At 41.6% G+C, this 13204-nt stretch overlaps 2 protein-coding genes across 2 annotated transcripts in view; both read right to left on the reverse strand.

Moving 5' to 3' along the window:
* Positions 1-139: 139 nt before the first annotated feature.
* On the reverse strand, positions 140-7985 carry bmp3 (bone morphogenetic protein 3). The gene is made up of 3 exons (XM_018682335.2): positions 7277-7985; positions 5086-6011; positions 140-3136 (listed from the first exon to the last, which is right to left on the reverse strand). Exons 1-3 carry the CDS (start codon positions 7551-7553, stop codon positions 2945-2947), a joined length of 1395 nt encoding a protein of 464 aa, XP_018537851.1. The 5' UTR covers positions 7554-7985; the 3' UTR covers positions 140-2944.
* Positions 7986-9767: 1782 nt separating this feature from the next.
* The window catches only part of cfap299 (cilia and flagella associated protein 299), a 65282-nt gene continuing 61845 nt past the window's right edge, over positions 9768-13204 (reverse strand). Inside the window, exon 6 of the mRNA XM_018682338.2 lies at positions 9768-12242. Coding sequence (XP_018537854.2) covers positions 12150-12242 — 93 coding nt within the window. The 3' untranslated portion in view covers positions 9768-12149. The remainder of the gene's footprint in view (positions 12243-13204) is intronic.

A 13204-nucleotide genomic window follows, 5' to 3' on the forward strand; every position in this document is an offset into this window, starting at 1 on the left:
TGATCTTGTGTCATATGGAGAATGGTTCCAAAGGAAAGATAAAGGAAATAAATTTTGAGTATTTTGATTTGTTTGTGTGTTGTTTTGTGCCTCTGTCCTTCCAAACCTTCAGGTTTAGAAGCAAACCAAAAAGTAGATCTGAGTCTTGCATACTTTTATTCATTTCTTTGAATGCTTTGTGAGGAGGGTCGGAGCTCGGGGGGGGGGACCTTGAAACAGTTCACCACACCTTCACATCAGTAGTGACAAATGTCCATCACAGATATAAAGACCATCAACATGTCAGGGCTTCAATCTCCCTTTCCCAGACCACACCTCTACAAGATATGCAACATACAGAAAATAAATAGATGCATGTTAAAGGTCATTTCCATATACAAATATATTTTATGAAGCTTATTGTACAAGCATTTTTACCTACAGCTTAACATTTACAAGATAGGCTTGAACAGTGAAGTAGAATAACCTCTTATAAATTGCTGATATACCGTACTGTATATATGTGTCTTTGATACCTGCACTCCAAAAGATGTTAGTGAAGATTAGACCTGGGTTGAGTCTCAAATGCAGAAAAAGCAAAGGCCTCAAAAACAACTCGTCAGCAGTCGTCATGTCTGCAGCGTTGTACTTGCACAACCAGAGGCCACTCCGTTCTACAGCATGCATTGCTAAAATCTGTATTGGCACAATATGAGGAAGCACAAACTGGAAAAAGTGTCAGTACAAAATATATAAAGTTAAACAATCTGCCCATAGCTATTGACAACAAAATAAATGTCTCTGAAATATCAAAATAGTGAATTATTAGAAATACATTTTGAAATAAATTCCACTGACGATCATCCTTATCAAAAGAATATTCACTATGTTCACTCATTGTAGACTATTTTGTACCATAAAAAACTACTCTCAGCTGCTTGCTTTGACTTCAGCTTCATTGCAAACTGAGCTCAGTTCTCTGACCAGGCGATGAATCAAATCAAACTTTTGAAAAGCAGAAATCCACCCATTCAAAAGGCACTTCTATCTCAAAGAGACAATAGAATGTCATCAACATATAGTAAGCTATATACAAAAACAATGTACAAGTCTATAGAAAAAAGGTTGCTGCTATATTTCAGTCTATTAGCTCTGAATAAATATTTGGTTTCATGAAGTCTGACAATAATGCAACACCCGAGGTGACGTTACGACATGTTCACTGCTCTTCCAGGTGTGCCTGCTGTTCAAAGTTGACCTGACGCAAAGTAGATCAAATGACACACTCCCTAATGATTTATGCAAAGTCTACTCTTTACAGTAATATTAAAGGCTTATGCGACCCAGGAAAACAGATCAGCTCTCCCTGATCTTTCAATATATTATATGTGTTGCTCATCATATTTGGTTTTTATGTATTTAAAAATGGGATTTTTTGAGAAAATCGTGTGAAAACTGGGTTGTAAAATCTCTGCAGCTCAAAAAAAGATTACTGTAAACGATGGTTAAAAGTTTTTTTTTTTCTTGGAGCAAAAACCAGGTGGAAGTAAGATTTTTAGCCCACTTCAACCTTAAGACAATTTAGACATTTTTCAATTAAAACCAAAAATGATGAGCTTTCATGATATGTAAAGCAAAACTGATTCCAGACCAGCACTGTATATTGACTTGATACTGACTGAGTTGATAAAAACAAATTTCTTGAAGCATTATTGGAGTTAAGTTTTTCCTCATAAATGTCAGTCTACTCTGTGAATACGGTACATCATTTGAAACATTATGTAATGACAACATGTTCTGAACTTTAACAATGCCAAAAACAAACAAGTTCGGCCTGATAACAGGCTCACTGAAACCACTAGTATTAATCCTCGATGCCTGCCGATGACTTATCTGATTTCTTTCTGAACTTATCAGGCCCAACAAGGGTTTCAAAATCCCACACAAGCATCAAGTGGCTTTTAGAGTCCTGTGGTTTAACACATGCTGATAGCCCTTGTTCAATGTAGTAGTTTCTCCTTTTGATATGTTTTATCCCTTTATCTTTTCAAAATGAAATCTCATAAAGCTTGAACATTTTCTTGGTGAAGCAAAGGTATTGTGGGTCTCCTTAAAAACTCCCCACTCCAACTGTGAAGGAAGACCACAAATGAAAAGTAGCTTACTCCTCCGAATATAATAAACTCTTAAAATGTGGGTTCTGTACAACAAGGGAGCAGTGATCTAAACACAAATATGTAAGGCTATCTACCGTCTACATCACAATTCTGGCTTTGGAATCTAATATATCTCTCTATAGCAGCCAAGCCAATAATTATACAATAACTTCTCATATAGTGAATAACACAGTGATAGTACAGACATAAATACATACACATAGTAACAAAAACCATGCAAGTGCGAGCAGAGGTGACTTTGTGGTAATGACCAAAGACAACTTCAAGCTATGAAGGAGAGAAAGATGAGAATGACCCCCCCTCCCCCCTCAGAAGTTTCAGTTCAGACTGAGATCATTTTTCCTGAAAAGTGATTTTTCCTTCAGTTTTTGTCTCTTTTAAGCCTCAATGGGTATTTGTGTATCTTGATAGTGAGTTTATGATTGCAATCACCCTGCTGTTGCCCAACTGAGCAGCGATGATAAAGACATAAAGAAAAACAGTGGCGCCGGAGGTGAAATCGGAGCATGGAGATTTGACTTTCCATTCCAGTTATCTTCCACGAGGATAACTCACGCGATCCATTCCTTCCCATGAACAGACCAGTCTCCTCTTCACCTGGAACAACAGGCAGTACTCTCCTCCAGTGCAAAAGGGAAGTTGTGTTCAATGGGTGTTTTGTAAGTGAATGAGTATATGACTAAAGAAACAGGAGGAGAGAGTGTTGTTTGGCTGCATGTGTTGATTTTTTTTCTCTTTTCTGTGTGACATTAGTTTTATGTGAACAGGCTTTGAAGGGGGAAAAAAAACTATCTACAGGCGCAGGAATCTACAGTCATGTTGGGGTAGACTTTGAGCACCACGTTCTTGTCCTCATCGAAGAAGAGGATGCTGAGGGAAGACATCTTCTCTGGGACGCAGCACGGCTCAGGGATGCCTGGAACAACACCCACTGCCCGCACTATGCTCTGGATGGTGGCATGGTTAGAGGGCTTCAGAGCCTGAAGCAAAGGGACACAAAAGATTATTCAACTGCAGCAAGGATTTCATTTGTATCTAGAAAAGAAGATACGACAAGAATTTTGCTCTGCAAGAATCAACACCAATCACACAAAAGCAACAGTTTTCCTCTGATACTTTTCAGTAATGCACTTTGATTCCTGTTCACGTCGTAGAAGAATGTGTTTGTTTTCCATATAGTTGGATACACTTAAATGGAAGGTTTATGACAACCTGGGTCTTATTTTCATAGTTTTGGCCATCATTCCTCTCACTACCACTCAGCTTAATAGCCACAGAAAGTGCCTTTATTTGGAAGAGAAGAAGAAAGTGAATGGTACACTTATTAGCCTAAATGTTCATTGTTAACATCTGCCACAGTTTATAGGCTGAGTTCCTGGATCTATTTTGAACTTGTCATAGTTGCACACGCATATAGTTTTATTCTAAAATGAGGGATTATTACAGACATTTCAGGTGTGCTCACTTTTGGTTTTACCCCTGACTGCTCATTTTGTGTGTCTAGTAACTTTGGGGTAGCATCTTCTACAGAGTTCAGCTAACACCCTTTGTAAGTTAGCATACCTAAATTAACCGAATATCCAACAAAAGTCTAAAGGCCTGAGTGGCAGCTCTGTCCCTAGCAGTTCCCACACATATCACCTGATCAGTCGCTTCATGTCTTAGCAGGATCCAATAAGTGACAGGGCTCTTCCCACACGTCACAATAACCTAGGCAGAGCCACTTTTAATACTAGCTATTTAGCAGCTTCTAAAGCTTTGACCTGACAAAGGAGAAGTAACATCACAGGATCACAGGCATGTCTGACTGAGCAGAAAACCTTCAGGAGAGGGTGGGGGGGGGTGGGGGGTTGCCTTAGGCCCTAGGCCCTACTTCTGGGACTAATTACATCCAACTACAAAGGCTGTTGACTCCGAGGTAATGAATTAAGTGGATGGAACTCATGCATTCCGGCCATGTTTAAAATACCTGTGATGTTATCTTGTCACCGGGGGGCCGCGAGCCGCGAGGGGAGCTGATGTTTAACATCAGCTGAAGCACAAGCTTCTTTGTTTCTCTCACTTCTTTGTAAGTTCTGTTAAATGTGTAAAACTGAATGCTATGTTGTCTGCATCTGAAGGGAAACTTTGCATGGCATGGCTCACTTGAGTTGTTCCTTTTGCTCGAGCATGGTTATGAAGATTTACTGGTTTTTGATGTGGAGGTCAGCCACCTGCTCCGCAGGAAGTCTTATATCTGAGCAGGACCGTGTTTTTTTTGTTACAAACCTATTTAAATTACATCATCAGGCGTTTGACCACTTAAACTGCATGTTTAGTACAGTTGGACTTCACCTTGGACTAACCTCTTTTTATTAAATTAGATAAATTTAACTCTGATGCACATCTTCAAAGACGTATTGATCTTAATACACCGTAGAAGATAATACCATGAAGAAGAACTTCTAGCAGAGCCACCACTGTATCTAGTTTATCTTGGCGGTTGAAGATTAAAGCAGATGGCATAGATTTCTGTCAGTTTCTTTGGCATTATCATCTATAATATAAGGCAGATAGGCTTCAGGGGCTTCTGTGGTTAATGCTTTCCAAATTAACATAATACAGAGCAGTAAGTGCAACAGTAAACGAGGCACTGATGGATGCACTGATAGCTCATCATGGCCTCTTCTATTTACATAATGTTTACCATACTGCATGAAAAAGGCACAAAAAAGTAGCATCAGGCCTTTTGGTCATCCACTTCTGACCTACAATTTGTAATCTTCTGGTGCTGAAGAAACAAAAAGTGTTGGACTAAAACCTAAAGTTTAACCCAGTGGTACAGTGGTTCACAACCTTTTCCTCATGACCTCTAAAAGCATTGTCTGTACTCTTAGGGGTCACAAGGGGCCAAATTCTCTTGTGGGATCTAGAATCACTACAGTCTCACCTTTGGCATGGGGAACTGGCAGGACCCTGAGCAGTAGTAGGCGTCAAACGACTTAGGTGATATAATCCATTCACTCCATCCAATGTCTGCAAAGTCCACTTTCAGGTACCTCCGTGCGCAGTTCCTGGGCTCGTTCCACTGCTTCTTTCGCGCCTTTTTAATCGTCTGCTCATCGAACTGCAGCAGGGGCATCTTGTGCCGCTGATTCTTGCGTGTCTTTTTACGCGGCCGACGGGCCTGCTTGTTTTCAAAAGGTTCGTATGGACTCGTCTCATCCCACCCGGCCGTCTCGTACGGATACTCGGGCCCAGGGAGTTCATTGTTTTGCAACGGGAGCAGAACATTCACTGAGCGCTTATGTCTGGGCTGTGGCTGTTCCTGTTCGGTGTTGTTTTGCTCTCGCAGTCCCAGTTTATGGAAGCTGTGTGAAATGGAGCCCTCCCCTCCCACTGAATGGTGTCTCTGGAGGGTGGCTACCACACTTTCAGGTTCTGAAATGGCAGAGTCATTGGCGTAGACCAGGATGTAGGGTGAGCGGTCTGACAGGAGCTTCTTCCATGGCTGGGGCCCTTGTGAAGCCACGTCGATCCCAATAAGCAGCTCGTCATGGTGTTTGGCTTGGTTGACCACACGCGTTATGTCCTTCCACTGCCAAGATATGAAGTCCCTGTACAGGGTGGACACATTGATCCGAAAATGTCCGAGAGTCCTCATCTTGTTATCCACAGAAGCAAAACTCCAGATGACCATGTGAATGTGGCTGTGCCTGCGGGGGCCATGGCGGCCACAGCTTTTGGATCTGGAACAGCCCTGGGTGCTGTTCTGAAGGTCTCCAATGTAATAGTGAAGAGTGGCCGACAGAACATCTTCTGACTTGGTGAGGGAAGTGAGGTTGAAAATCTGCAGCTGCTTCTTGTTTATAGTACCTGTGCATAAAAGGAGTAAAGTTATTTACACAACGCAACACGGTTGTACAGGAGTTCAAACATTAACCATGGCCTTCCCTGTATTAATTAAATAACAAGGAATGACAATGATAATAATACTGATATGCATGTGTTTCCAGACTGAGCCAACAGCTGGTTTCAATAATTAAAAGAGTCAATTCACACAAAATAGAAAAACTGTATCTGAAAAACAGAATCACCATTACTTAAGGATGATCTACATTTAATCAGCTTTAAAACAGACCTTCTTCTGAAGGTAGTAGTTTCAGTGAAAATCTTTCACACTGAGGTTTGTTGATTATCCAAAGTAACGAGGACAATCTTTCTGGAAAGAGAATGTGTTGATTTTGTTTTCAGTTTTTATATTTCAGCGCTTTAAACAATAAAACTGAAATCCCTCTCATCTCCTCTGTAACTGGGGGAAGGCAGGAATCTCTAGAGTTGAGTGAAAACTATGTTTGTCATTTGGGTGAACTGACCCTTTATCTGCTGTGCTATACAGCTACCAGACGATAGGAGGCAGTATAATCTAACAAACTCTGACCCTAAGTGGAAACTGGTTGCTTTAAACAGTACCCGTGTCCAAGTGATAATAACACAGTGTAGTCTCCGAGTAATTTAGAGATTATAAGATTAAAGTTATGATAATAGTTCCTGGTTAAGACACTTGTAAAGGCACCTTATATGCAGGAGCTCACCGCAGTGAACTCTGCTGCAGCTCAGACAGGCTGGGCAGCTGCCAGATGCTGGCTCGAGGGAAAATCTGTCTAGACTATCTGACAGTAAAATCTTAAGGCGTGAAAACAATTGTGTCGGCAAACTATTTTGAGTTACATGCAGAGATCTGATGCGGAATCTCTGCGCCTGGCACAGGGAAGGCGTAACAGGTTGGTCACATTTCCATGACTGGATCAACAGGTGTATTTCAGTTTCAGCTCAGCTAACTAGCACGTGAATGGCACCAGCTTTCACCAGTTTTGGCGACTTTTTAAAAGCGTATAAGCATTTTCCTACTGAAGTGAGTCGACGCTTTTTAAATATGCCTACATTGCGAACACGCTCCATAAATAACAACGCTCGCTGCACTTGTAATGTGCATATAATTCCAACTGAGCGAAGCAGAAGGAGACGTTAACAGAGCCAGTTTATATTTCAAGTATCCATACACTGAGACATGTATGTATTCCCTGTCTAGACTGGTGGAAGTGCGTGTTGTAAACATGCGTAAAACTTTGGATACATACCCCAGTGCGCTTTGAAACTGCGGACAGTGTTGCCGTCCTTGAAGGGAAATCCAGCCCGGTTGTACTTCGTGTAAAGCATCTGCATGTGTTCCGTCATTGTATCCTGTAAAAGCAGATCCTGGTCTTCCTTTGCAGGGTGCTTTTTATCCACCGAATGCGTAAAATCCACCTTTCGTCTCTCGGGGATATTATCTGTCTTCAGCATCGCGCAGTATCCAACGCACAGATAACTCCATCCGTACAGCAGCACGACCACAAACCGAGAGTAGAGAGCCATGCTTGAGCCAAAGCGAAGGTAGCAACAGAAAAAATAACAGTTGTGGAAAACCTAGCACGTTTCCAGAAGTGGTCCCTATCTCCAAAAAGACATACCATCACCTGAGGAACAGTTCTCTGGGAGAAAATGATACCATCACCTCTGACACCAGTCACAGCAAGACAGGAAGGTGGGCAGGAAAAAATAAGAGCGTTATCCAAGTTGTCTCTCTGCTTTTGATAAGCTGCAGGTCTAAACGTGCTACAGTCAGTAACTGATAAAAGTCCCACAGCGCACAGCAGAAGGTGCAGAGAAGTAGATGTAGGAGAACTGAGCTGCTAAAACACCGACGCTCTTGGTTTTGTATCCGAGCTCTGAGCTGATTTCGGGACCAGCAGTCAACCGTGCCCCCGTCTCAGCTTTCATTGAAGGTAAAGCATGTTGTGCTTGGTATTATAGGGCTTGTGGGACCAGCTGGGTATTCCTCTCTCTCACACACACACATACACACACACACACACACTTGGAGGGAGAGAGAGAGAGAGAGAGAGAGAGAGAGAGAGGGAGAGGGAGAGAGGGAGAGGGGGAGAGAGAGAGAGAGAGAGAGTTTCCTGTTCAAGATACTTTTACGCACATTCAGCCTGGGGACAAATTATCTCATGTCATCAGGAGCTGAAGGAGGCTGTTTTGTCAGTTGATTCGTGACGGATTGAAAAATATTTTATTAAAGGACATTCCACCGATTTATTGAACTGATTTCAATACCTAAACTGCCGCCGCGGAACAGCCCCCCACCCCCACCCCCCCGTGCGTAATTTCTACTCCGCAGAGCTGTGCGTCTGGGCCGCGCTGCTGAATGAAGCGGCTTATTGTCGGCATTAAAGGCTCTCTCCCCTATTTAGTTTTGTTCAATGGAGTTAAGCACACACATCCTGGACCATCACGGTCCGATCCGGATGCTGTACTGTCTCCAACCCTTCCCCCTCCTCCTCCCCCAAAACAGCCCATCCAGGCGGGGTTTAAACACCCCACCCTGCAGACTTCCACCCCCCGCCACTGGGCTTCTCTTTCAGGGGCACTCGGGAGGAAATGATTAGGGCATTTCCCCGCCCTTGGACATCTGATGGCAATAATATTAGCATGCCATGTCCTTCATAGCAGTCAACACACTGAACGGATTTAACCCCTTCAACTGGGGGGAGATGGGCAGGACAGCGTCAATATAAACAGCAGAGTGACATCAGCTGGAGGCGACTGAGAGTAACCAATCAATCAGTGCACTTTGCCTCACACCTGTAGTCCACAAGGCAGAAATAAGAGATAAAATATTACAGATAACATAGATTTTTTATCTCATTTAACACATTTAAAACTGCCCAGGCCTCCTAGGTCTAAACTTATCAGGTCAGTCTTAGTTAAACTTTCTAAATGAACAGCTACTTTAACATAACACATCAGGCCCGTTGAGCAGTTTGAAGTGCACATGCCTGGAGGTCTGCGTTACCCTGTGGAGGAACTAATTCATTAACTGCACTGAAAGAGCTCATCAAATACACTCATTATGGACCCGATGTGTTGCTTGCAGGCTGATGTTAAAAGCTTTAAAATCTTAACTTTCCAGTACCACAGTGGCTACTGCGACAAGACTGTTACTAGAACATTTAGTGAGTTTAAATTGTAGCTGCTACTCTATCCAGCTAAAATATGGTTGTGATTGTGAATGAGGACAATTCAAACTGTATTTTTCTATTCTTTTTTTTTTCTACTGCAACATGAATAATTGTAAGTTTTACATGTGAGGCCATAGAATGATTTGATTCAGATGTCACTGCAGCCTCATAGGTTCCCACTGCACCTGTTAGCAGGCTCACAGGACCATTGTCATCGTCTGCATGCTAATAATACAGTGTTTTAATTTGAGTCATGTAAAACTGGCACCAAACTCCATTCAAAAAATGCTCATTTGGACATCAAATGTTTCTGGTAATGGAATGTCAAATACTTTAAGAGGCAACAGGGTTAAAAGAGAGACATAAACTATATGAAGAGATGCCGAATTATGGTGAAACTGACTAAATAGTGCCTCTTCTATTTAGTTTTTAGTCTGAATCCACCTCTTTACCTCATGTTGTGTATATTAGGGGCAAGTCAGGCCTCAAACTAATAAAAACACGCTTCAGTTAAAACCCCAACAGCTTAAAAGCCCAGTAAAAGAAATGAAGAGGGATATAACCATTTAAATTAGACTTTATTGTGAAATCATTACTGTTTACTGACACATGATCTGTCTGGGTGAGGTCCACTAACTTGGTTTTTTTCTTCCACAGAGGTGAGACCAAATGCTTCTGCTGGTATTCAGCACTGTCTGTCTACACTGGAGTGACTATCACCGAGCTGCGTGAATGAGCTGTGGCCTATAAACAGCTGTGGACACAGGTGAACTGTTCATTTGCTTCCCGGCCAGTTTGAGTTCTTACTTCCAACACCCCCAAAAATAAAGAAGGGCAGACAGTGAGACAGTCAGGTGGATGGGTCAGTGATTGCCACAGTCCTCGTCTTGCGGTTAAACCTGAGCGGTTAAGGAAGAAATGATGTTCCCAACACGATCCTTCAGTCAGATCTGATTGTGCTTCTAATCCTCGTTAGTACAGTGTGTTTTGTTGAAACAGTAGTGAGGAAAAAAACCTGTTTTTCAGAGCTCGGTTCATCATAAAAAGCTATAAATAGACATTTAAAAAATAGATTTAAAGATGTACAACAACAAAAAATACATTTGGGAGACAGAAAAAGTTTTTTTAACTTCTTAAGGCTCTCACAAACTTTGTTCATTATCACCCCAAAGCAGGCCCAGAACTCATGTCTTCTTAAAAAACAAACAAAAACCCCCACTAACTAAGAAAACCCGAAACCTGACCCTCATCCCTCAAACCCCTGCTTTCACAGAACCAGAACCCATATCCCCGTGTCACCGCACATATTGTTTCAATGAGGCCAACAGGGTCCAATTCAGTCAGAACAGACAAACAGATGCTGCTCTGGTATCAGAGAGGCTGAGACACATTAAGAGGTTTGTGTTAGAATGGACTAATTTGTTTGAACCTTGTAACTTTCAGAAATAAATTTCAGCAGAATGGATGCAGAAGGAACGAATGCACGTCGGATTAGTTAGGGAAGTTAGGGAGATCCGCTCGTTTGCTTAGCTTAACGTGAAGACTGGAAGCCGGGGGAAACAGCTAGCCTAGCTCCGTCGAAAAGTTAAAAAACACAACACACTGTAAAACCACATCTTTTTTGTATGCATTACACAAAGAAGATATAAAACGTTAATCAGTAAGTCTTAGAGGTGTCAGTAGGAGGATTTTGTTACTTATGAAGAGGCTAATTTTCCCTTGTTTCCAGTTATTCTAAGCTAAGCTAACTGTGTTTTCATATTAACTGTAAAGACATCTAACTCTCAGAAAACAAATAAGCACATCTTCCAAACAAATGTCAAACTATTCTTTTAAACACTATTACTTTTCCAGTGGAAAGTGATTTTAAGTGATATCATCATAAGAAAATAAATTTCTATACCGATATTTGACATTTTAATTTAACAGCATTTTGGAAAAATGTGGAACAAGTGCACTGCTGATAAAAGTGGATACAACACTCCACGGTTAGAAATGTACAAAAATCCCCCCACACACATCAGCTACATGTGCAGGATGTTTCTTTATGACTAAATGGATGAGTTGTCTGGTGAGACTACAGAAAATCATTTCTGAACAAATAACTAAGGTCCTGTAATTCGTTAGCTTTTAGACATAGATAATGTTACTTGTGGTGGAACAGATTCCTACCATGTTTCAAAAACAAAAAACTAAAATCCAGAGATTAAAAGGGAATTGGCTGCTAAAATTCATCTGTACTTCCTGAATCATTTCTAAAGAAGTGGAGCTGTAGAGTTGTCTCCCATTAAAAAAATGTCATAGTGAATGACTAATATGTAAATGATAGAGCACTTTGATGTCCTGTAAAGTGTGCCTTGCATCTGGGAACATGCGGAATGCTTTAAGCCCATTACCCATTCTTCCAGTCCAATTGGAGCTACCGCAGCCTGGGGGAGGACATAAAAGCAACCCCCATCATCTTTCAAAGCTCTTACGCCTTTAATTTGTTTAGACAAACAGCTCAAAACATGCCAATGCCAAACCATGGAGCGAGTCCGGGGTCCCCGAGCAGGTTCCTGCCCCTAAGTAAAAGACTGCTGCCAAACAAACTGAGCCAAACTCGGCCTTGGTCTTCACTAACAGCATGGAAGAAAAAAGAATTAGGAAACTCTAAAATAAGAAGACTATAACAGATAACGTCACAAAATCTGAAGTAGCATATAACATCTCCAAGCTGAAGGAAACAGTGAAGTTGTCACACCAGTCCACCCACTTCTTCCTCTGGGAATCCTCCGTTTAAAGCCTTTTTTTTTACTGCAGCACCTCCACCCAGATGGTATGCATGATATGAGGGGAACAGTTTGTAAATGATGGTGCAACTACAGCAACTCAGTCAAATTAGAGGCTTCCAGTGCCCTCCAATATGTGCCATATGTATGAACGTGTCGGCAGCAGCCTCTGAAGCTTAGACTGTCCTGATGTTGTGGTCGTAGATGACGACATGGATGTAGAGGTCCGACTGTAGGAATGTCCTGTTGGAGTCCTCACCGGGTCCAGACTGGAACCCAGCACAGAGTTAGAACAGTTAGAAGGGCTTGTTTGGACAGTGTTAGATGTAGTCTACAATGGTGCATTGAGACTAAATGCAAAGTGAATTTCTGCGTGACAATATGGACTCAGAATTTAACAAGAAGTCGAGTCATTTCTGTTATTTTGCTCCAGTTTTCTTGCTTTTTCAGGTCATGCGGCTGCATCAGTTCACTGCATCACTTTAGCCTTTCAATGTCTATTTGTACTTCCTATAAAATTTGCTTCACCTCCTGTCTGAGCACAACGAAAGGTAAGGTTTGTTAAAGCAGCATTAAGCAAATTTTGACCATGATGGGGCAGAATATCTCTAAAGAAATTACACTCCTAATAAACAAATTGTTCAACAAGTTAGCAAATACACTACTTTATCTGACACATGCTTCTCTGGGCTGTGTGACAGTAAACGTCCATGAGGATGAGATGTCTGCATGGCTGTTTCTTTCTAACATTTATGTTTTTCTCTGCCACCAGATGAGCTTGCATGATGCACACATGTGCATGATTTATTACTGAGATTCTTCTATATGAGCCTCTAGAACCTGCAGTTATCTATAACACCCTTCACCCTTCTTCATTTATGTGTACAGTGTGTGTTGAAGCTTTGACACAGAATCATTAGATTTAATGTAAATATAAAAATATCTTTATGCAGGTTTTAAATGTTAAATCTGCCATAGATCGAGTATGTTAGCAATTAAACAACCCCACAGATATCCAGAAGACATCTCTTTATAATAACAGGTAAATTAAAGGGAAGGCCAAATGTGAGTGTAATTGTTCATTTTACAAAGATGTTTTGTGTTACTTTGAGTGTCCAAACTGACACGGCCCCTCCACTAAGATGTGAAGCCACGGCCAGCTGGGAGCATTTATTTAAGGCTAAGTGTGTCAAAAGCTTCTAGTGGGCGTGGATCCATAGCCAACCATTAC

Source organism: Lates calcarifer, linkage group LG13, assembly GCF_001640805.2.
Source record: "Lates calcarifer isolate ASB-BC8 linkage group LG13, TLL_Latcal_v3, whole genome shotgun sequence".
Taxonomy (NCBI): domain Eukaryota; kingdom Metazoa; phylum Chordata; class Actinopteri; family Centropomidae; genus Lates; species Lates calcarifer.